The sequence below is a fragment of the Procambarus clarkii genome, chromosome 93, assembly GCF_040958095.1.
Source record: "Procambarus clarkii isolate CNS0578487 chromosome 93, FALCON_Pclarkii_2.0, whole genome shotgun sequence".
In the NCBI taxonomy this organism is placed as follows: Eukaryota; Metazoa; Arthropoda; class Malacostraca; order Decapoda; family Cambaridae; genus Procambarus; species Procambarus clarkii.
The window spans coordinates 2,014,239-2,037,984 of NC_091242.1; the positions used below are offsets into that span (position 1 = coordinate 2,014,239).

Sequence of the window (23,746 nt, forward strand, 5' to 3'; positions counted from 1 at the left end):
CTCTACATTAAAATATTGTCCTATAGTTAAATATATAACAAGTTACTATAAATAATGGATTTATCAAAAAGAGAAACAACTAATTTGAGTAATTAATGTACGGTATAAAAAAATTATTCAATTGTATAATTTCATTAAAACTAATGAATGTTATGAATGTTAACTTTTAATGAATCCATTTGAAAAATTTGCCTTTAATATCAGAACTGAAATTTAACAAACTTTCACTTGAAACAATTCTTAAAAACAAAACTACCTGACTCCCCGCTCCGTAAACTATAAGCCTATATTAAAATAGGGACATACAGAGGGAAAGTGTGGTGATAGTGGTAATGGAGCTGGGAGCCGGTGGCTGAGCGGACAGAACACTGGATGCGCGATCCTGTGGTTTTGGGTTCGATCCCGGGCGCCGGCGAGAAACAATGGGCAGAGTTTCTTTCACCCTGATGCCCCTGTTATCTAGCAGTAAATAGGTACCTGGGAGTTAGTCAACTGTCACGGGCTGCTTCCTGGGAATGGAGGCCTGGTCGACGACCGGGCCGCTGGGACATTAAGCCCCAAAATCATCTCAAGATAACCTCAAGAATGGATTAAGTGTGGCAATGGGGTACTTGCCTAACCCTGACTACGAGGAAATGAGTGCCAAGAGTTTTATGACCAGCCTACTCAACCTGCTGTGATACATTTGAACTTTCTTGGCCTTCAAATTCTTTGTAGTATATGACCTTTATGCTGTGAGTGTATTAACGTCCACAACTTATTTTAGTGCAATTTCACTTGTTACCACCAATACATATTAGAGTACAGTATTTCCTTACATTTCTGAATTATTTGCATTCCTAGCTTTCACCTGCCCCTCTTGTCTATCGTTTAATTTAAGGATGTGTCTATGCCTATGTCCACCAGGTATATTCCTCTTGGTACCATATCTTTAATGTTGAGATCATATGCTCTCTGTTCCTTCTCTCCTCCAAGGTTGAGAGATTTATTATTACGTCTCCGTAGAGAAATTTAGTTCCCTTAACCTTTTCTCACAGCTAAATGATCTCAAGTTATGCAGTTCATTTTATTCAGTTACATTAATTCCACATAATATTCAACTCTGCCAAGGAAAACTCTTGAGCCAGATTATGCTATTAGCAATTGTTAATATACATTTGTTTTCCATGTTTTATCATTGGTTTTCATATTGTCTGCTTGGTACATTGACATACTAACTAGTCAAAATAAACTATGTATAATAACAAGTGATAACATAACAGGAACCAGCCAGGGAGCCGGTCGGCCGAGCGGACAGCACGCTGGACTTGTGATCCTGTGGTCCCGGGTTCGATCCCGGGCGCCGCCGAGAAACAATGAGCAAAAGTTTCTTTCACCCTATGCCCCTGTTACCTAGCAGTAAAATAGGTACCTGGGTGTTAGTCAGCTGTCACGGGCTGCTTCCTGGGGGTGGAGGCCTGGTCGAGGACCGGGCCACGGGGACACTAAAGCCCTGAAATCATCTCAAGATAACCTCAAGATCAAGCTTAAATATAATTCCATTATTCTAAAAAGAGTTACAACATTACCTTAAATCCATTATATGTACTATGGGTTTCTTACCTGTACTTTCAAAGAAAATTTAAACCCATTCAATACATTTTCTATAGAATAAGCTTGCTTTTTCTTATTTACAATTTTCTTGTTCAATAATCTTGGGAAGATTAGCTAAATTAGTTGTTTAAAATATTTTTTTATAAGCTTAATGTTCTTTAAACTAAATCCTTTTGTTTAGGAATAACTAATAAAAAGAGAGAAATATTATGGTGATAGAAAAAATTAGCAAAAATGTTCTGATGAAATCAATATTCTACTGAAATGTACACACATGCAGGGATGTGCACATGCACACACATGTATATATATGTATTGGTGTATGTGAATGTAAACATTCACACACGCGCACACTCATATACATGCTCAAGACACGTACACTAATATACAAATATATATATAAAAACCATTTATATTACCTGTAACTCATTATTTCTTGCATTTCAAGAACAATTGAAGGTATTCGTGAAAAATCCACATCACTAAGTACAGTTATACCTGGATAAATACTCTGTATCTTGGCTACTGAGGGTTTATGGGACACAGATCGCGCCACCTACAACAAACAAAGCTTTTATAAGCTCTCCAGCATACAGCATCAATCACTTTTGGCACAGAGAACATACCATTCACTTCTTTCGTTGCCAGGGATTACTAAAGAGCTGGGAGGGAAAGGGGACAATTATAACATTTAATGTTAAGTATATTGCTCTTGTGTGACCAAGAAAATAATCTCTGCACCTCTTAAGCTAGTCATACACAGTACAATACTTAACTCGAGGCATTTGCAACCCTCATGAAATAGCCTTAAGTGAAAGATTAGTCCTATATTATGACTTGAAGTGGAACTCAAAATCTTGTGCAAGTATTACTAATATAGATGGAATCATTATGCTTCCAAAATATAAAATACAAACACATAAATGGCCACACACACACACACACACACAAACCCCCCCCCCAAAAAAAAAACATCTAAATGCTAAAATGGAACCTGGAACAAGCAAAACAGTTTAACAAAAGTTAGATTGAGATAAATATCTACTTAATCAAAATAAATCAACAGAGCCTAAATAGGAAGAAACATTAATTAAAACTTTGTACTGAATAACATCATCAATGGAGGTTTAAAAACCACTCGAGTCAAGTGATGTACAGAGGCTGTCCTGCTTTCCAAACTTTTATCACGCAAAAGGTACCAATATTCATTTCCATCCAAACCAACCCCCTAAACCCATGTCCAACTCCAAAGATAAGTCTTGCACCTAACTTGTCGAGTGGTCAATCGTCGTGCCACCAAGCCAAGACCCAGTTCATTGTTTTTGTGGCGAGTCACTAAAGATCCTCTCTCCCACATAGTTTCATTTAGCAGAAAATATAACATTTTTAAGTAGTCCCAGTAATTTAGATGTTTTATTGAGTTTTGTTAAGCAGGTCATCATTCCAGGATCTCATTCACCAAAAAAGGAAAAAACTGACAGTATACCTGTTTCCATTAGATAAGACCAGTTATGTCCCATTTGAAATTAAATACACCAATTATGAGAGAAGATATCAGAGAAAGGGAGAGAGCAGAGACACTTAAAACTTAAAAAAAAAAAGAGGGCTTTTATTTCCTTTTAACTAACTTGACTGGGAAATTTAATTGTAAAGAGGTAAGTGAGATGTTACGCTATAGAGGCTATTAGAAGGCTATAGAGAAAGAAATGGAACCAACTTAGGAAGAGATCTTCTCTAAGATCTAAGAGATCTTAGATCTTAGAGAAATATATCAGAAATAAAAACAAGCTGCATGGCAACAAGAGAAAGAATCTTGGAGGAAGAGATAGATAAATGCAGAATGGAACCAAACCTATTCTATAAGAGCATCAAATGGAAACTAAGCGAGATGAAAGCCAGAGAGTAAGGTGGGCAAAAAAAGATAAATGGAAACAGAAGGAAATACTGTATACAAAACCAAGTGAAAAGTTTCAATGCATGTTCATACAAAGCTGAGGATTTCACAGCATCAGGCATATTTTGAACTTCGGATCAATGCTTACAGCACTGCACCTAGATGCCTCTTTAAGTGCAGTCAAAAAATGTATTTAGGCAAAAACTAGGCAACTGGGTCAAATGTAGATTTTCAATTAGTAAAGGATTAAATGCATTGATGAGCTTAACAACCAACTATAGAATATTTTACAGCTATCTTTACTATCAGGAAACCTGTACAGACATGGAAAATGGCATAAGATACTCTCAATAAACAAATGCTTTTGAACTGAATGACCAATTAAAATTGAAAAGTGTGGTAACCAAATTACTAGAAAAATGAAATAAAACTAAAGGGCATAGAAACTTTGCAGAAAAAGACACGCATTTGATAAAAGTCTCGTACAAGAGAATGTTCTGCAAGTCAATCTCCAGGAAGGAAAATTACCAATAGGAACATAACATCCTCCTCTTTCATATAACACAGCTTTAATTGCATTTAAATGAATTCAGTTGTTTTTATAGCCAAAACAATGCATAAATACAACAGGAGGTATACCTAGTTTCTCGGTGTATATACAATGGGAGTTTACTATAGTCCGAACTGAACTTTGTTATGAACTCTGTTCATGACTAAGAGTATATATGCCGGATGAGCAACAAGCTAGTGTCATAACCTTAACAACCTTTGTGCAGTTGACATGCATTAGGCCCAACACCAAACCAAACCAGTGCATAATTCTTCAAATACTCTGCTAGATCACAATAACAACTAGTGGGTGCCACCATCTTGTTTGCCACACCTATTATTTGTTAAAATTAAAAATACTGATATTTGATTTTACCTTGGGAGGGCGAATATCATGCTGGTGACATCCAGCCGGAGTGATTGTAACCTGAGTATTGGTTGTAGAAGTGACCAGGCAAATATCTATTGGACCACCTTCACCCCCCTGCTGAAGGAGAATTATTTGAAACATTCGAACAAAAAAATATTATTACTTTATGTTTTGTTTATGTATTTATAAATAAAGGTGAACAAATTAAAAAATTACCTATTTCTATTTTTTTTTGTCAAAAGTTGAAAAATTAATTGAATCCTTAGGGGTTTGACCAGTAAAACGAAATGCTTCCGAGTTCTCAGCGATGATCCCATGGTTGAATTCCAAGCCAGAGCTTTGGTCCACTTAATACGTCCCACACTGGGCTCTATCGTGGCAAGTAACTTTGCAAAAAATCTTGTCATTTTGTCAGTGTAGTTAGTGTATCTTAAGCCATTACTGGGTGACTCCTTGTTTAAAAGTATGAGGACAAACATTTTACTACAACACTCCTACAATCACTGGAATCAAGAGGAAAACCAATTATCACTGCTAACTACAGTATTGTACTAAACAGTAACTAGCCATTGCATTAACTGCCACCAGGAGGCCACAGGGTACTATCTACCTTGTGGAGGTTTCGGGGATCAACGGTCCTGCAGCCCAGTCTCCGACCAGGCCTCCCCCAAGGGGTAGCCTCTTTGTACACTATATAAACCAATCCCCTTGTGTCAATTGTACATCACACAATTGGTTGTTTCTTCCCAATCTTTAATCCTGAAACTTGAATAGCCACGAATATGTCGAGGAGAGTGTACATCGAGATACTAAATTCCATAAAAATACCAGCTGCAAGCTAACTCCAGACGCAAAGAAAGAAAGGCCATTATTGAAATAATAATGGCCGTTCTCAGCAGCACATCGATTTGCATCTAGTGGTCTAAATGCAACATAACAGCCGGATTTAGTACGTCACATACTTCTCAACTGTAAAATCACCAGCCAATCTGATCACCCTATAATATAAACAACACAGAACAAACGAAAGTGTTATATATTATCAAACTATATTTGACTTCTGTGCAGCTACCACAAACCGTTCACAACTACAGTAGCATTTTTGCATCATTGCTGTGGCATAATATAGCCAAATATAATGGGAATACTTTTAAGTGTAAATATCAACCTCTTCATCTGCACTCCTCTTGTCACTGCCCTTCCGCAAATGTTGCATCAAGCAACTTAAATCCACTTGAGAACTGTTTGATGTCACATTTCTTGACAATTGTTTCCTGCTGATGCATGGGGAGAATGAGAGCGGATCTTCAGTGCCTGGATCCTCTCTTTCACTAATTTGCATCTCCAGATCTGCCCGGGTTGATGATGGTGGATCATCAAAAGTTAGGATTTCCATCTCATTTCCACCATTATCCTAAAGAAGGGTATACAAAAAAAATAGAGTAATGTTAAGGGTGGTAAAAGAAGACTGAACTGAAAGGCATCAATTGTATAAAAAAAAGGTGATTATATAAACAGTGAATATCCCTCAAATCCATGTATTTATCAAGATTACAAAGCAGCTGTCTAACATTTTGGCCTAAAATAGAGTAATATGTTGGCCAGTGTGTTTACAAGCAGTAAACTCAAGAGAGATTGAGAATAACAAAGACTCATACCTTCGATCTAATATTTAATAACAATTCCAACTCCTTGTCTTTGTTACGGTTCAGTGCCTCAAACTGGTTCAAATATGCCAACAATTGCACATCTGTAAATTCAGTTGAATCACGACGGTTACCTGAAGACGGAACTAAAGGGTCGCTGCTGGCTTGTAATCTCTCCAGGTACTGCTTAACCTGTGGAGAAAGAAGCTTGTAAATCTAAAATGCCTTTATCTCCAACACAGACAATTAACATTTATTCAAATAGTCTCAACATGAGGGACAAAACATATGATGTGAAATATATATCATACTGTAGTAAACACGATGCAGAGATGGTGTGGTAGGCAATGGTGTTGTGGTTGATGGTGTAATTGCTGCTGTTAATGTAGTTGTAGGGGGTGATCGAGTAATGTGTGCCGTGTGATGCAGCTGTTGTGGTTTGTGACAGTGTGGTTGGTGTGATAATAAAATACATCCAATAAATAGTGTTTAACATGTTTAACGAGTCTACATGTCCTGCAACCCGCACAAGTAGAAAACGTAATGATATGAGCATGATGAACAATGGCGATACACAAGAAAAACAAAACTATAAATACTTGCATAAACAAGGCATTTCCATGCTTCAACTCCCAACTTGAGGTATGTTTGCATTGCATTACTTCGTAGAGTTTCACTGAAGCCCATGTTTTGTTTCTGGAAAAAAAAAAAAAAAAATTAATAAGGCAAATAAAAATAGAGAAAATATAATTTAAACTACTGTAATTGGATTATGCACAATTGCATAATGCAATTGTGTACACAACTTAGAGGACAATTTAAAAATATATATTTTTAATAATGCTTTTGGCCTGAATGGAAGAGGGATGTATTGTGCCAAACAGCATACTAAAGCAACTACCAACAGCAACTAAAACCAATCAAACGTCTTGGACAATACCTGAAACCCCTGCTTGTGGACACAAAGGTGCTCAGGCACATTGCTCCACCACATCTGACTTACTAATGCAGGTGTACAAGCTTAATATCCAGTAGGTACCAACTAATGTATTATTAGTACAGGTATCTGTAGTTAAAGAAAATACTTAATACTACATTACAGAGTTATCCCACTTAGTCATCCAGCAGCTGTATTATTTCAATGTCTCACTCATCACCTATCCTCCACATCACATCCTCCATCCCTACACCTACTCTTCCCCTCCATATGACTCAACTTCTTCCCTTAACACCAACTTCTACTCTAATTTCAACTTGCTATTTAACCTCACCTAGTTCCTCTCGGACTCCTTCCACTCCCTATTTTGGTTGTGTGTTTGCTATTAAAGTCGGTTCTAAAGCGAGCAGGACATTTATCAACCAATAGTCTTTAACCAATTTAGTGTTCGAACTAATATTGTTGGGAATACAGTATCTAAAAATATTAGAAGATGTAGAAGGATACTTAGTGCCATACCTTTGCCAAATTGCATACAACAGCAGCAAATGATGTTTGTAAATTATTCCTCTGAGAGCAGCGCAAGATACAATGGCGTATCAACAGCTCATCATTCAGGAATCCAGACAAACCACAAAGTTCACACGATCTGCAAAATTACAGTCATTTCCGATATTTACACACAAAAGGAAATAAACAAAATATTTTATAATAGAATCACAAGTGTATATACAAGTGGGTACAGGCAGAAAAGATGAAATGTTTATTTATCACTTACTGTCAGCGACTCACTACTAGGTGCACTTAATGCCCTACATCCTTTTGATTTAGCTTTTGTTACTCTTTAAAAACTTTACAACACAGACTAACATACTTACATCAGCCAACTCTTTATATTAAAAAAAAAAAAAAAACACATTCTACATTCAACATAAAATATGACAAAAAAGGTATCTATGTATTCCTCCCCCCCCTCATACACTGAATATTTAAATGATGTTTGATATGCATATGCATGTATGCACATATATGCATTAACATTTACGAAAACCATGCGAGTATTATCAGTATTCCTTAAAAGAGGTACTTGTGGCCCTTTTTAAATATGCAGATGTTTTTTTTTTCCCTGTATTTGTATGAAATTGGAAGTTAAATATTTATGGGAACAAACAAGATGATGCAAGTTTTTAAATTTGTATCAATATTAGCTTAGCATCTTAAACTTGTTATAGCAAAATTTATGAATCTTATTATGCCTTAACCTAGTAAACAAGCAATGGGGAGGAGTGGAGAGGAGGCAATGGGAGAGAAACGGAGAGGAGGCAGTGGGAGAGAAAAGGAGAGGAGGCAGTGGGAGAGAAACGGAGAGGAGGCAGTGGGAGAGGAAAGGAGAGGAGGCAGTGGGAGAGAAAAGGAGAGGAGGCAGTGGGAGAGAAAAGGAGAGGAGGCAGTGGGAGAGAAAAGGAGAGGAGGCAGTGGGAGAGAAAAGGAGAGGAGGCAGTGGGAGAGAAAAGGAGAAGAGGCAGTGGGAGAGAAAAGGAGAGGAGGCAGTGGGAGAGAAAAGGAGAGGAGGCAGTGGGAGAGAAAAGGAGAGGAGGCAGTGGGAGAGAAAAGGAGAGGAGGCAGTGGGAGAGAAAAGGAGAGGAGGCAGTGGGAGAGGAAAGAGGAGGAGGCAGTGGGAGAGGAAAGAGGAGGAGGCATACACCTACCATATGAAAAACATCATTAGGGAAATATATATGGCTGAAAAGAAATTTGTTCTCGTGCAAATAAGTATCAAACTGCTTTATTTTTTCATAATGGCCTTCACCATTGGCCATGATTTAGGCCTTCTGCCAGGTACTGTACTGAAATTAGGTTATTTATAGTAGTCTCCCCTCAACACTATACATCAATCACTTCACATCAAGGTTTCCAATCACTGCTGGGTGTAGTGAGTGTAGAATGCCCAGGATGGGCACAATCTATTACACAGTTTTTACACACGTGGGTACCGAAGTAGACAGCTTTTGACTCCTGTTAACAGACAGCTTTCCCTTCCCATAGCTCAAGGGAGCCTGGGCGTGGACAAGGCCACGGGGACGCTAAGCCCCGAAACCATCTCAAGGTAACCTCAAGGTATGCTAACTCATTTCCCTACTTGTGTTTTGCTGGAACATGGCTGGCCACTTGGTTTGCAATAATTCTAGCATGTTTAATAATAAATAAATTAACGTAAAGCACCAGAAACTGAATTACAAGGGTAGTCAACCCTAGACCTTTTCTGGCCTTATAGACAGATATAAAACAGCGAGCATTTTGGTTGCTGAAGAACTGGAAGAGGGAAGCTAATTACACTAACCATAGTTACTGCTATAATCACCAATACCAGTAATATTTATAAAATATTTAACAAGTTGATTTTAGTACTAAATTTATGTACAGTAAATGTAGATGAATGTATGTGTACGAGTACTCACTTGGTTGTGCTTGCAGGGGTTGAGCTTTGGCTCTTTGGTCCTGCCACTGAACTGTCAATCAACTGGTAATTACCTAAGTGTAGTTACAGGATGAAAGCTACGCTCGTGGAGTCCCGTCTTCCCAGCACTCTTTGTCATATAATGCTTTGAAACTACTGACGGTTTTGGCCTCCACCACCTTCTCACTTAACTTGTTCCAACTGTCTACCACTCTGTATGCGAAAGTAAATTTTCTCATATTTCTTGGGCATCTTTAACTAGTTTAAATCTATGACCATAGTTTATGTAAAAGTAAACTATAGACATAGTTTAAATCTATGTGTGTGTGTGTGTGTGTGTGTGTGTGTGTGTGCATACATTGTGTGTGTGTATGTACAGTATGTGTGTGTATGTACAGTATGCGCGTGTTTATGTACAGTATGTGTGTGTGTATGTACAGTTTGTGTGTGTGTGTATGTACAGTGTGTATGTATGTATGTACGTACACACACACACACACACGCCCCCCCCATTTCCCCCCCCCCCCCGAACCAAATACTAAATTTTTATTTATTTGATTTATAGACAACAAAATATCAAAGATAAACATCTGTAACTCATCAATGCAGTTTCATAAACAAAGACTTCATCACTGAAAGTATGATATAGTTCAGTAGTGGGAGGATTGATCCCATTTTATTTTTAACAGAAAATCATGATACTAATGTAGTGGTTGCTTAGGAACGCTTAACACTAGGAACAGAACTTGGCGAGTTCTTGATCATGCAATACACCCTTCATCATTTACAAATACTACCTTTGAGTTGTGTCCTCCCTTGGGGTGATCTCCTCAGCATTGGGTGAAGAGTTGTGATAAGAATATAGGTGAACAATGAGGGTATTCTTCTGGCAGTAACTCCGACCACAGTGAGTGCAGATATATGAGCGAGACTTAAAGTGGGAATATAAGTGACGTTTAAATTCACTGTATACAACGAAACGCCGATCACATATTTCACACAAGAAGGGACGGTACCCGGACTGTTGTGGCCGAGGTGGGTCAGGTTTAGGAACATATACTGCACGCCTGTAAGGTTTAAAAGTATTCTACTAAAATAATAAGACAGATTTGTACAAAATAATGAGCAATTCTTAGATTAAGGTTAAACATTATAATTTTCCTATAAATACAGCTAGCATCAATTAGATCTTAATTACAAAAATAAACATAGAGTATAGAAACAATAAACTAAGCTAGAGAAGACATGTTTCAATTACAACCATTGTTCCAGGGGATCCATAGTTCATATGCCAGGCAAAATTTGCTTGCTAGATAAATAATACTATACATTATTATAAATATTTTTTAAGAAACAAAAGTTCCACCCCTCCCCTTCTGTATACACAGTACAATATATTTAAACAAAAAAACTGGCATACATAGGAGGAAAGAGAATAAGTACAGATGGTTGTGGCATTGGATGGAAGGGTGCTACAGAGTGGGTGCGGGTATGTGCGCGCGTGTGTGTGTGTGTGTGTGCATGTGCATGCGTATGTGTCTGTGTGTGTTTGTGTGTGTGTGTGTGTGTGTGTGGGGGGGGGGGATGGGGCTGAGTTTAGTGTATGGTTGGTTGGATTAGTATGGCTAGGGTGAGGGATTTGGGCATTGTTGTGTGGTCCTGGGTGCTAGTTAGGTGTGGGTATTGTCGTGGTGGTATGGCGTTTACCTAACAGTGACTAGAAAGGAAGCAAAATTTAGCTCGTCTAGCTACCAGCTTACTACTATTAGTGCCCTGCCTAATAGCTTTCTTGTATCTATTGCATAATAATTTCATTTGCCCGATATTAAACTATAGTCATAATGGCTTGGTGTTTTCTCCTGATAATTCCCTTCCTGATTTTAAACGATTTCGAATCTAGGTCTAAAGTTATGCATGGAGGCGACTTTCAAAACTTCTTCAGTGCATTCCACTCAATGACCACTAATACGAGGTACAAGTATTTACAGTACTGTACTTATATTCGTGACTTGTTTGCATTTCCAGCTTCAACCTTAATCGTTGCCACTAGTGACAACTAGTTTATTGTATACTCCATACTTATTAAAAAAAAAAAAAAAAAAAAGGAAAATTAAAGAGAGGAAAATAGGTCTTAATCAGACCTCGTGGAAATTTTAAATTAGCCATCTGCATATCCATAATTAATTGCAATGATGGCTAGTAATCAACTTATTGCACTGCAACTTTTATGAATTACAATATATTATTATGCAGTGGAGGTAAGCCACTATATTAGTATCTAAAAATAATGTTAAATACACTATATTACAGGGCCGATGTTTATAATTTCTGTCTACACAGATTATACTTTCATCACATATTTCCTTTATCTACTTGAAAGTGAAATATGCCCAGAGTCTAAGATTTGCAGATACTTTATCATTTATACAATTTATACAAGTATATATTTTGTCCCCAATAGCTCAATTTTCACAAAGTGTAAGATGTAATGATGTAGTACGTGTCCCTGTCTTTGTCCCCACACTACTGTATACACTTTGTCATCTAAATCCCCCATATAAGCTGAACTGTCACAGAGATGCTGTTAGCCACGACATATTCAATCTGTAAGTATCTGGGCACTCCATTGATTATTTCACATACTATTTAAGTCTTATTTTACATTAGTTGTTATAATTAACACAGATCTGGTAGTTTCTGTTTGCACTCTCCTGCTTTTCTCTTTTGTTCTACTTTGTCTCAATTTAAAAAGGCTGTTCATGTCCACCTTGTTTATTGTCAATATTTACTGTTCCCCTTTTCTCTAGGGGCGCGAGATTTAGTAAATTTGACCCATTCTTGTCGCTTAACTTTCCTAGTTCTGACAGTAATGTGGTAAATCTCAGCATCTCTCCAATTTCGGGTTTGTGCTTCAAAAAGTGGAGATTCCAGCCAGGTGGTACAATGCCAGGATTGGTCCCAAAACAACAGATATCTCTGTGAGGAAACTCTGGATAATTTAATAAAAGATCACAAAATGTAATGAAATTGTTTGTTTTTTATTTTTTTTTATTTTGAGCAAAGAAGGGTAATATTTTCAGAGCAATGTACCAATTTATAATTATTTTATTTATTTATTTCTATGTAGGAAACTAATGAAATTTGTTAAGTTATATTTTATATAAATGTGTGTCCCCTGCTGCCAAATCACACTAAATTTTCAGTTAATGGGGTTACTCCCCATTAACAGAAAATTTAATCCCCATTAACCAAACATAATCTGGTTAAAATGAGGGCGAGGAACTGGAAATTTCTGTCCAGGTAATCGGAGAAAACTGGGTATTCAGATACGTAATGGGGGATTCCACTGTACAGTACAGTACTGTGTTTAATTTAATTTATCCAATCTACATGCATCAAATCCTATCTTAATCCCTCATAGTCACCTTTACGAAACACCCGAGACCCACATACTTCCGAGTCTCAATTCACAATTTCTCAATGTCATGTCGATCCTCAAGAAATATAACTGCAGAAAAAACCACTAGGAAATTTCCTTACAGAAAGACAGATGGCTGGAACAGTCTCCTGTACATTGTGTCAAAAATATACCCTGTTAATAGTTAAAAGAAATAACTACTGTATATCTAAAAAGGCAGCAGCACCAAGAGCATACAGCAGCTCTATTTCTGCAACTAAAATCAGGTAATAACACTAGCACCATGAAAGCCACACCAAATGTAGGCACAGGGTTAAAAAGAGTGCACTAAGGGACAGGTTTTGCTGACATTGGCACAAATACCAATGAAGAAAAATACCAAATACCATACAAGAAAAAACTAGATTTTTTGCAGAGCACAGAGCTTGATTTTTTATTCTAAGCACAGCAACATGAAGCAGCACTTAGATCGTCTTTAAATTCAGCATTCTGAATTTACAGACTCACCAGGAGGGCAGCGAGAAAATTATACGATTTATTGTTTACGATAATAGCAGTAGCATGATGCAATCTTTGCAAAACATATAAAGTGGTGGTAAACAGCAAATAAAATGAGGAAGCACTTAAAAATCCCACATTATGACAGAGAGAGAGAAGACGTTTACTGGGTATTTTATAATTACCCGGACAAAGCCATCAGAAAAAAACATCAAACACATCATCAGACGAGCTAGCTAAAGTGCATTGCATGTTACATACAGTTGTAATAAAGGCCAAGAAACATAGATCATACCTTTTGTTATTATGAGCGAGGTGAAGCGGAAGACTAAGCAGGGTGCTGTGTTGCATCAGATGCATGTGCAATTTATTAATGGAAGTTGTTACTCCACAAACCTGAAAAAAAAGCAACATTACAACAGATAAAAATAACTCTCCAATGACCATTTAAGCATTATACATATACTCCAGGTCATTAATAGTTACTGAATATGATTGCAAGTGTCATTAGTGATTAGTAGCCGACACATTAGAGTTAACTAATGTGATATGTTACACAAACATGGTGACTATTACATTATATGTATAAAAAAAATTAGATACAAAATAAATATGGTTTGATTGAATGAGAGCAATCATTAATGGTAAATATAAACATTATCTTTTTCCAAATTATTAACAAAAGTGATAAGATATCAAATAACTCAAATTTTTTTTAGAGGTATTTTGCGACAAAAATATAACAAAGTATATATTGTATTTATGATAATCCAAACACTTGAAACACATGCCCAATTTCGTATTATTTTAGCCATGTTGTATTTTATATTATATAACAATCAAAATTGTTGAATAATTTACCATCTGGAAAATGTTTAATGTTTCTCCACAAGGATTAGCAAGAGTGTTCAGAGGCCTGGTCGAGGACCGGGCCGCAGGGACGCTAAGCCCCGAAAACACCTCAAGGTAACCATCCCACATACAAATCAAGAAACAAATGAACATGCATGCAACTCCTGTCCTCAATAGGTTATATACTCATCCAAGATAAAAGAAATTATACCAAGAATATATACAAATGGAACTGCGCTCGACACAGAAAAGCTGTACTAGTCAATTTTTCCTCCCTTGAAATTTATAGATGCAAGACCTTTATAACAATGAACAAATTTTGTATACTAACAAAACACTCGAGAGAGGTGATACCCGGCTGACGACGTTTTGCACAATATACAATGTGTTGATAAAACTTATGCTCTTGATTCACTGACACACCACACATCTGAAAAGTAAAGAGTAGATTACAAACATCTGTAAAACTGGACTAAGGATCTTAAATTACCAAAACCTTGCACTATGGAAATACAGTACGGTGATGAGGAACGAAACCACTTACCAGTAGAGTTAATTCTACCCAACATGTTGCTCACTCACTCTCTGGTATTAAAGGAAGAGAGGCAGAGGCATAGTGAGAGAGGGAAACTGGGATGGAGAGAGAAGTAACCTTTGCCGTTTCCTAACACGCCACTATTTGGACCCACAGTTCTTGATATACTGCAAATGCAGGACAAACCTGAAGGTAATGAATCAATAATATCCCCTTTGCAAATGATGTAAAAAAAATTATTAATACCAGAAATATTGGAAGATTCTAAACATGCTGTAGGACATAGGGTAGGGCAGGGCAACCAGCCCATATCTGCCTGGTTGCCAGCAACTGTTGGATAGAACAGAACCATAAAAAAGCAAGGAACTTGTTGAATACAGTAAAACAAAATTGAAACATGAAAGGTATTTTATATCGAAACCGTCTTAAAATAAATACAGTAAACTTAATATTGACACATTTCAGTGCACTGTTAGTTCACTGAATACAAGCAATAATATCTAGCACAGTGCTTCTCATCTGATTCGTTCCAATCAATTTTAAAATCGAATTATAATGTACATTTATTTGATATCTGAAATTCACTGCCCTATTAATAATATTAATATTTCTGGCAAATCCCAACTAAAATTATTGAAGCGAACCACTGCTTCACCATACTTACAATACAAGAGCCACATACTTCTTCTCCCAATCTATAACATGCTCCTGCATTAGACGAACTTCTCCGTCATTCGAGACAACTACTGTAAGACTGTTCCACTTCAAGGTGTATAAGCAGGAGTCATGGTCTGAGCTGTTCGATAAGCTGTGGAGAATGGTGTTAAATGTGTGAGCTCATCTGCCATTACTTTAATTTTCAGACAAATAGATTTATCATCATGATATGCATTAATTATACTCAGTGCTGGGTTGAAATACATTATTATTCGAACTCTCCTGTTCACATTCTTCCAACCATTTATGATAGTTTTATTTGCCTATACAGTAAAATCTATTTTATAAAGTAATCTTTGTTTTCCTTTTTGAGAGTGATGTGAGTTCGGAAAGGCAGGGCAGTAGACTTTAATCTAAAATATTTTATATATACTGTATATACACACACACACACATATATACATACATCATACATACATAAATGCACACACATACACATACACAATTATTTAGGCAAGGTGCTTTTTGAATACCTAATATGATGAGGTTTGCCAGAAATATTGACACTGTTGATGTTGCACAGTAAATTTCAGATAATAAACACCATTATTATTTAAATATTGTTTACCCTTCATAAACATGATTTTACAACTAAATTTTCTTACACTTTATTTGTATTGCACTGCTTTTTCTGGAAGCATACATGTCTATTTTTCAGTACAGGCATATACATTGCATACAAATATATATTAAAAAAAAATTATGAATACAATAATTTAAACTCACCTGACACTTGAAGCTAATAACATTCATGTCAAGGTGCTCTTGAAATTCTTCCATATCTTTGAACTTCGACGTACAAAAGGGGCAAGTTTTAGCTTCTTCAAGGTCTACGTAATGCTCAGTGTAAGCATGATATGCCAACACCTCTTTGTTCTGACAACATCGGTGGCAAACTTGGCAAATTTTCCTACAAGAGAAATCATAATCAGCATTTTCATGCGTAAGTATTAATTCATTCTAAAATGGCATCTGAGAAATAACTAATTAAATAATATTGTCCGAAATGCTAAATCCAACATTGAACGTAATGAAATGCCGCTTTCTGGGTGAATTCTAGTGGTTTCCTGAAGTAATATTTACCAAGATAGCTTTCCATACATAGCAATATTTACCGAGATAGCTTTTCATACACAGTCACATCAGTCTTTGAAGTTCTGTTGACCATTCAGAGAACCAGAGCCTCCACAATCCCAAGAGAGGTGCAGAAGGCAGGGGATTGCTATGATCACCCTCACATGGGAAAAGCACCTTTAGAGGCAGGCAAGACAATACAAAGAACTGCATGGTTCACGAAAATGAAGCACTGAAACGGCCAACAGATACCGTCCAAGAACTTCTCAAAACAAAATGGCTCACATGAACCAGATTATAGAAACGGCCCATAAAGAACATGCACAGAGCTGCCAGCCAGTGTTATCCTAGCAACCAACCGGAACAGTCTGGGGCTGATGAACCACAAAGCAATATACCTGGTAGGGTGGGGGGATGGGGTTGATGGAGTTAGGGAGCCCCCCCGGAATCACCCAGAAAAGGGCATCTTATTACATCCAACACTGGTTTTCTGAGGGGAGGCCCCCTAGTGGCTCCTTGAAGCTAACTACAGAGAAGAATGAAAATATGGGACTTACCAGGGAGGAGGAGGAGACAGCAGCCACAAAGGCTTAAAAGAAACACCAGGCCAGGAACATTTAGCACAAGCCTAACTAGAACCAAGAATATTCATTTGATACAATATTCCCACGACCCAGTTAGATTTTCAAAACCCGAGCCTTAATAACATCATGGCGAAGATGGTGGCCAAAGCCATGAACTGACGAACAATGAAAGCCTGAGGGAAGACTACGGGCTGGCTAGTGTTAAAGACATTGCAGAAAGACCCCCGGGACAAACACGTCGTGGAATGGAGGACAAACACGTCCTTTATCTAACAACCGGAGGCCAAAGTCAACAAAAACAATGCCTAAAAAAATAAAATATCCCTGATCGACGGGACAACACATAAACCAAAGGAAAAAACACCCACACTTGATTGAGAGAGTAAGATGGCTCAGGGCAAGCAGAAAGCGGCCAAAAGAAAAAGATGACTCGAGGCAAAGTACGAAACGGCACCGAGGAAGTAGAGTACAGTATCAACACTGAACACCAGATAGAAGAAAGGTGAAAGGATTGCAGGATAGTTTATATTGCTGCCACTATGAAGACACAGGTGAGACAACAACAAAACAGCACCAGCACACCACAAAAATATTGGACAATTCATGCCAGGATGAGACACAGAAAGCCAGAAAAAAAGGAACCACCACAGTACGCCACCAGGCTGATTTACAGAAAGAGGCAGAGCTAGTTCCATGACAATGTGAAGAGGCCCTCCTCGGGGCAACCAAACATCTTGCAACCAAACTGAAGGATGGGTTGGTCTATCCCAAGTCACATTGCAGACCTGCAGGAGAATTGTCAGAACCTGAAGGCGACTAAACAGGACACTCCGGCACTAGGGATGTTCTCCGGAAGAACCAACACTGAAAGTAGCCTATAAAAAAAGCAAAGCTGAGAAGGGTGACAGCACAGTGCAGTATAAACAACATGCATACCCTATCACATCTCATATGGAAACAAATAGGACGCCCCAACCATATGGTCTAGTAAAGGAATTACAACTCGAACATTACCCAGGACGAGGCTCTCCATCTCTGTGGCCTGGCCTCTCACGGTCAGTGGTGAGCATACCAGAGAAATAACTATCACTGCAGAGGCAATGCTAAGTGAGCATTTACAGATACCCTAAACACAGCTGAAAGCCCAGATTATAATATGTCCACATAACAAGTCAGGCCAGTAAACACATGCCTGTGAGCACAAACGAAAAATTAGGAACGATAGCCAAGCAAATGGTCTCCAAAAGAAAAAAGCCCAATGGATTTATCTACTTATCTTAAAAAAAGAAGAGGGACATGCTAAAACCAGAAAGAGAATAGTGGCCAAGGCCACTGCAACAGAACAAAATCAGCTGGCTGCTAAGATGCCAGTGGCAGGCAGCTCTGCACACACGCAATAGGGGGCGATTTGTACCCCAGGTTCGAATGAAGCATTTCGCTGTGAGCAATTTTTTGGCAGTTTCCATTTGCTGTTCTGGCACTTTATTTTCACGATCCATGTATGTAGTTCTTTGTATTATCTTGTCTGCCTTTCTGGGTGCTTTCCCATGTGAAGGTAATTGTAACTACTGTATCTCCTGCTCTCTGCACTTCTGTGAAGTAGGGAAAGGGGGGGAGGGGGTAGCCAGGTTCTGGCTCTAGGTCCCCAGTAGGCCAACAGAATTTCCAAGATTGATGCAACTGTGCATGGAAAGCTGTCTTGGCAAATATAGCTTTATGAGCTTCAGGAAGCCACCAACAGGGCTAAACCAGAAATGAACAATAGAGAAAAATATCTGAAGTCTTCTTTAGTTAAATCCATGTATTCCACAGCCGATTCAAGTAGCTAAGAAAGCACATTGTACAGTATTTAAATGTTCATCGGTGATATGTTACACTATCCAGGTGTTTGCTACTTTTCTTACACTATCCTCATAAGATAGCAATTTCACTTATTTTATATCCATTTCCTTTTACAGTAATTTGCTCATATCTCAAGTGTGTCTTTGTTTTATTGTTCTTTATACATGCTGATGTACTAGTAATCTGTCTTGAGCACATATGTCTTGGTTAGTACAAACAAAAGGATAACCTGCTAAACTTTTATAATATTAAAATTAGAACATACAGTACAACTTTTCAACACTAAATTTTTTAACAACTACATGTATGGAAATATGCTATACCCATGTTGATTTTAAAAATATTTAAATGCAAATATTTAAATATTATGATTTTAATAATTAGAATATTCTGTAAACAATACAATATTCCTAAAAATTCAACTATGTAATTTCAATGAAGAAATTAACAGGCATGAGCAATAGGGAAAAAAAAGGATTGAGCCAAATAGATTAGAAAAAGAATTAACAAGAAGTTGTTTTATAAAGTTACCTTAATTGTTAGTATATATTTCTCTATGTATCAAGGAATAATAAAAAATAACCAATACCTTCCATAATTACAGTCTGGTACGTGAGAGAGACGATGAAATCTAAGATGGCTGTGGGTCGAAGTCCAATCACGTAACTGAATCCCACACACAGTGCAGTCTCCAATCACCTGTCCACCAGTTGCATTGGTAGTAGACTGTGGTCTCTCTTCTCGAACATCTTCAACTTTATTCCCAAGAATATGATTAGAGGTAGTCAGTTTAATTTGCTGCCAGAAAGCAATGCTAGCATGTCCTGCTTACACACAAAATCTTAATGAAAACTAGCAATGTATCACCCACATGAGGACAATGCTAAAAATCTATCTCCAGATGAGAACAGGGTGCAGCACCGAGTATCAGATACACATTGTTTACAAGGGGTTCCAAGGAGCTCAGGGATTATAATGACTACAGGTTAGTGCTAAGCATGGGTTAATGGAGACATACAGCAAAGAACTGGTGAGAAATTCCAGGTATACCTCTAGGGTCAAATAGTGCACATGCTGAGGAAGTAGCCACTGGCAAAATTACTTACTAGACAACCTAGACAACACCCATTGATCACCACTAAGTTAACCTAGGCAACACCCACTGATTACCACTAAGTTACAGCACCACACCCACCCCAGGATCAAATGACTCGAGCCACCCCATGTACTATCTGGCACTAAGTGAGTGACCCAGTTCACATGATATGGGGAAACAAAAATTAAGGTATGGGAGTAGCTGAATGATATAGCTCAGAAAAAGCTTGTAAAATTAACTAAGAGCCCTGTTTCCATTCCTTACAGTCAAATGTTTTCAAGTAGCAAGAATAAATGGACTCAAAGTAGTAGACAAATTGGCAGAAATAATCACCTTTGCTACCGACTGGTGCCCAAAGCAGGCCACCATGATGAGTACGACCTAGTACTGCCACCAACATTGCCAAAGCTCAGCAAGAAGTCAGTCTGCAAATGGCCACACATGGCCAGCCTAAAAGGCAAAGCTTGAGAAGGTAGCATAATACCTTTAAGTGAAGAGGCAGATGATATGCCATAAACCCCTAGTTTTAATCTTAAACAGAACTTGGCAGAGAAGATAGCATAATTTAAAAATCATGTGAATGAGGATATACTTTTTTTTTTTTTGAGATATATACAAGAGTTGTTACATTCTTGTACAGCCACTAGTACGCGTAGCGTTTCGGGCAGATACTAGTGGTTTTATGGACTCAAGCTTAGATACAGAGCAGCATCACCCTCAGGATCGATGAAATGCCACGGCCAGCAGTTAGCACTGAGGTAAAGCAGCCGGGCAAAGAGTGATGCACCTCTGGTTAGAGTCAAACCATACTAACAAAAGGCCCTCTGAAAAAATGTCAAATTTTTCACATAGACATCTGGGTTGTAACCGAGTACTTCTTTAAGAGGTTTCCTTACCAAACATAATGAATCCGATACCAAAGTTAAATAACTGTACTGGTTGAAGGCACCAGAAAATGATAAAGCAATATAAAATGCAAATAAAATGTTAAAGAGAAGAAGGCTGAATTACTTTTAAGGAAAATGGGAAATGGCCAGCCCACAGCACTGACCCACCTGGAGAAAGCCACAACTGCTTCTGCAGCACCAATTCCAGAATTTCTGCATTCTATACCACTACTAGTGATTATTCTATATACAAACCTATAGTAACTGGCCACTACTGCAGTTTTTTCTACTCTGACTTACACAAACTGCCTTTTCCAATCATTTCTAAAAATTATCTGCCTCCCATCCCCATGAAAAAAAAAGATAAAAATGCTCATCGTCTTACTGGAGCCATTTTTCACTATCTTGAAGCGTCAGGACTGCACTACAATAGAAGAGCGCACATCACTCAGCCCACCTCTTTTTCCAACATCTGAATATGATCACAGTGGAGAAAAAAGATGGCTGTCTGAGGCCGACATTTTCTCAGATGATGAGACCACCATATTCGTGCAAGACCCCCTAGAATACTGCACCGATTCCAGGAATCACTCAAGTGTAACACAAAACCTATAGCCACTCAGCCACACCACCTGTAGGGTGACAGGATTGATTCATTTCTCCTGCGACTCCCTCAGCACATACTTGACCTTGCATGGATGATTGAAAACTCAGTGAATCACCATGCACCACATGTTCTCGGCCAGACTACCTACAATATTAATGTCCAAGGTCGCAGAGGAATCTTGGTCTACTTCAGGGAGCATTTGAATATAAGAACTATGAAACTGCCTATGAAAAATGCTAAGACTTAGTTTAACAGACTTAACACCAGACTCACCTTTTTCATCCTCTGAAATTTCTTTCTTATTTAACTCATCAGCTTCCAATTCTTTTTCTTCCTCTTTAAAAATACTAATTTCCAAATCCTCCTCTTCATCAGTGGAGTTATCTTCATTACCTTCAATATCAATTTCATCCTCGTTCTGATCATTGTCAGGTGATTTCTCGGAAGAATCCCCATCATTACTTGCACTTTTCATGCGAGCCTTTTCTTCCTTCACAAGTTCCTTCTCAATAGATGCCAGCTGTTCTTCATCTGCAACGTAATCCTCCCATTTTTGGGGTTTACGAGATTTTCTTCTCCCTCCTGACATGTCTCCACTAGTTTATTCTGTTGTAAAATTAATTTAATTACAAAATAAATACACAAGATGTGTAATATCAATAACACCAATAAAAAATCTAAAATAAATTTATACGTATCGTGATAAAAATACAATATTGTGTCATTACACAAACAATAAGGCAATATGAAATATGCTAACATAACCTTAACCTAACCCAAACCTAATTACCCTAATTCTAGGGTAAGGGTAAAGTATAGTAACATAAGACAGGTGTGCAAGGTTTGGCAGAGAACAGGCAGTTGATGATTTGTCACTGCCATTGTCCCTACCTTGCAACAGAAAACCAGACTTCAAGGAAAAAGAGGGTACAGTATACAAATCTGTATAATACAGTATTCAACTGCATAAATCTCTGGTGCATCCCCACCTGGATTATTGAAAGCAAGCATGGAGACTTCATATTCGAGAAGACATTTGCCTTACAGAAAGTTCATAAGGTGACAAATATCATTCCAGAACTAAGTCAACTCTCATATGGTTGACACCAACTTCAAGCTCAACAAGCCACATTATAGACCAGAAAACAAAAGAGGCTTTTTCACCCATAAGGTTGTAAATCCATGGAACTGCCTACCCACCAAAGCCATTCATGCCAAAACACTGCCGAATTTCAAATTCCACTTCGGTAAAAACCTTAGGACAAATAAGGGGACCTTTGAAAAGCCACTGGCTTCCTGTCCTAATTGAGGTTCCTGGAGAGAAAGTGGCCATCAGGTAAATCTAAGTAACAGAGGTGGATGAAGCACTCGAGAATTATATTTGTTAGCTATAATTAACCACATGAAATATTTTGAAAACCAAATTACTATAATTATTTCCCCTAAACTGTTAATTATACTATATACTCTTGCCCATTAAGTCACAAACAATATATTCACAATACAAAAAATTATTATATATATAAAATTTATTAGGAGGCTTAATTAGCCTAATTATAATACAGAGCCTCGTACAAATTAATAAAAGTCATTATATAGGAGTCATTATAGTCATTATATTACCAAACATATGAGAAGGGTCGGCCCAAGTGGCGGCAGCGACCCTGGGTCACCCACAAGACTCTATCTAACCCACGCTACACACCAATACTCTATGACAATACAAGTCAGCTACAGACCATCACGCTACTGACACACACATATACAGTATAAATGAACACTGTAGAGTAAATAAGGAGCTTGTAGGAGGCTGTAATACTGACACCAACAAGGGTGTCCCTGCAGGCCTGGCTGGGTTGTTTATACTGAACCTGCAGCCTACCTACCTACCTTCTTTTCAGCCTTCAACAACCTCCCTGTCTAATTTCTTTCTAACTTTAAATCTATATTAATTTGGGTTATTTTCAACTCTAGGGGTCATATAAATATAGAATAAATATTACTGGTATTTTGGTATAAGGGGGACCTTTGACAAAGAAGCTTGTAGGGCGCCAAAATCAAATTTGAATTTAATTTATACAATAGGCCTACAATCTTCTGATTTATAATTTCATTAATTTTGTCGTGGATAGGTAGCAAACATATTATATATATATATATATATATATATATATATATATATATATATA

At 37.7% G+C, this 23,746-nt stretch overlaps 1 protein-coding gene across 9 annotated transcripts in view; it reads right to left on the reverse strand.

Annotated features, from left to right (window-relative positions):
- The window catches only part of LOC123746876 (zinc finger and BTB domain-containing protein 41), a 32,850-nt gene extending 9,422 nt beyond the window's left edge, over positions 1 to 23,428 (reverse strand). For 2 of the 9 annotated variants that reach the window (XR_006771575.2, XM_045728718.2), the window contains exons 1-13: positions 23,381 to 23,428; positions 21,831 to 22,163; positions 19,557 to 19,722; positions 16,194 to 16,377; positions 14,547 to 14,645; positions 13,659 to 13,759; positions 10,245 to 10,514; positions 7,509 to 7,638; positions 6,656 to 6,748; positions 6,065 to 6,244; positions 5,575 to 5,820; positions 4,413 to 4,523; positions 2,013 to 2,149 (exon numbers count right to left, since the gene is read on the reverse strand). Coding sequence is in view for 8 of the 9 variants with exons in the window: in XM_045728718.2 (XP_045584674.1) it covers positions 2,013 to 2,149; positions 4,413 to 4,523; positions 5,575 to 5,820; positions 6,065 to 6,244; positions 6,656 to 6,748; positions 7,509 to 7,638; positions 10,245 to 10,514; positions 13,659 to 13,759; positions 14,547 to 14,645; positions 16,194 to 16,377; positions 19,557 to 19,722; positions 21,831 to 22,146 (2,033 nt within the window). In the remaining variant the exon portion in view is untranslated. Of the gene's footprint in view, positions 1 to 2,012; positions 2,150 to 4,412; positions 4,524 to 5,574; positions 5,821 to 6,064; positions 6,245 to 6,655; positions 6,749 to 7,508; positions 7,639 to 10,244; positions 10,515 to 13,658; positions 13,760 to 14,546; positions 14,646 to 16,193; positions 16,378 to 19,556; positions 19,723 to 21,830; positions 22,164 to 23,296 lie in introns of all 9 variants that reach the window. The other 7 variants (XM_045728720.2, XM_045728719.2, XM_069319570.1 and 4 more) reach the window with 7 other exon arrangements.
- Positions 23,429 to 23,746: the final 318 nt, after the last annotated feature.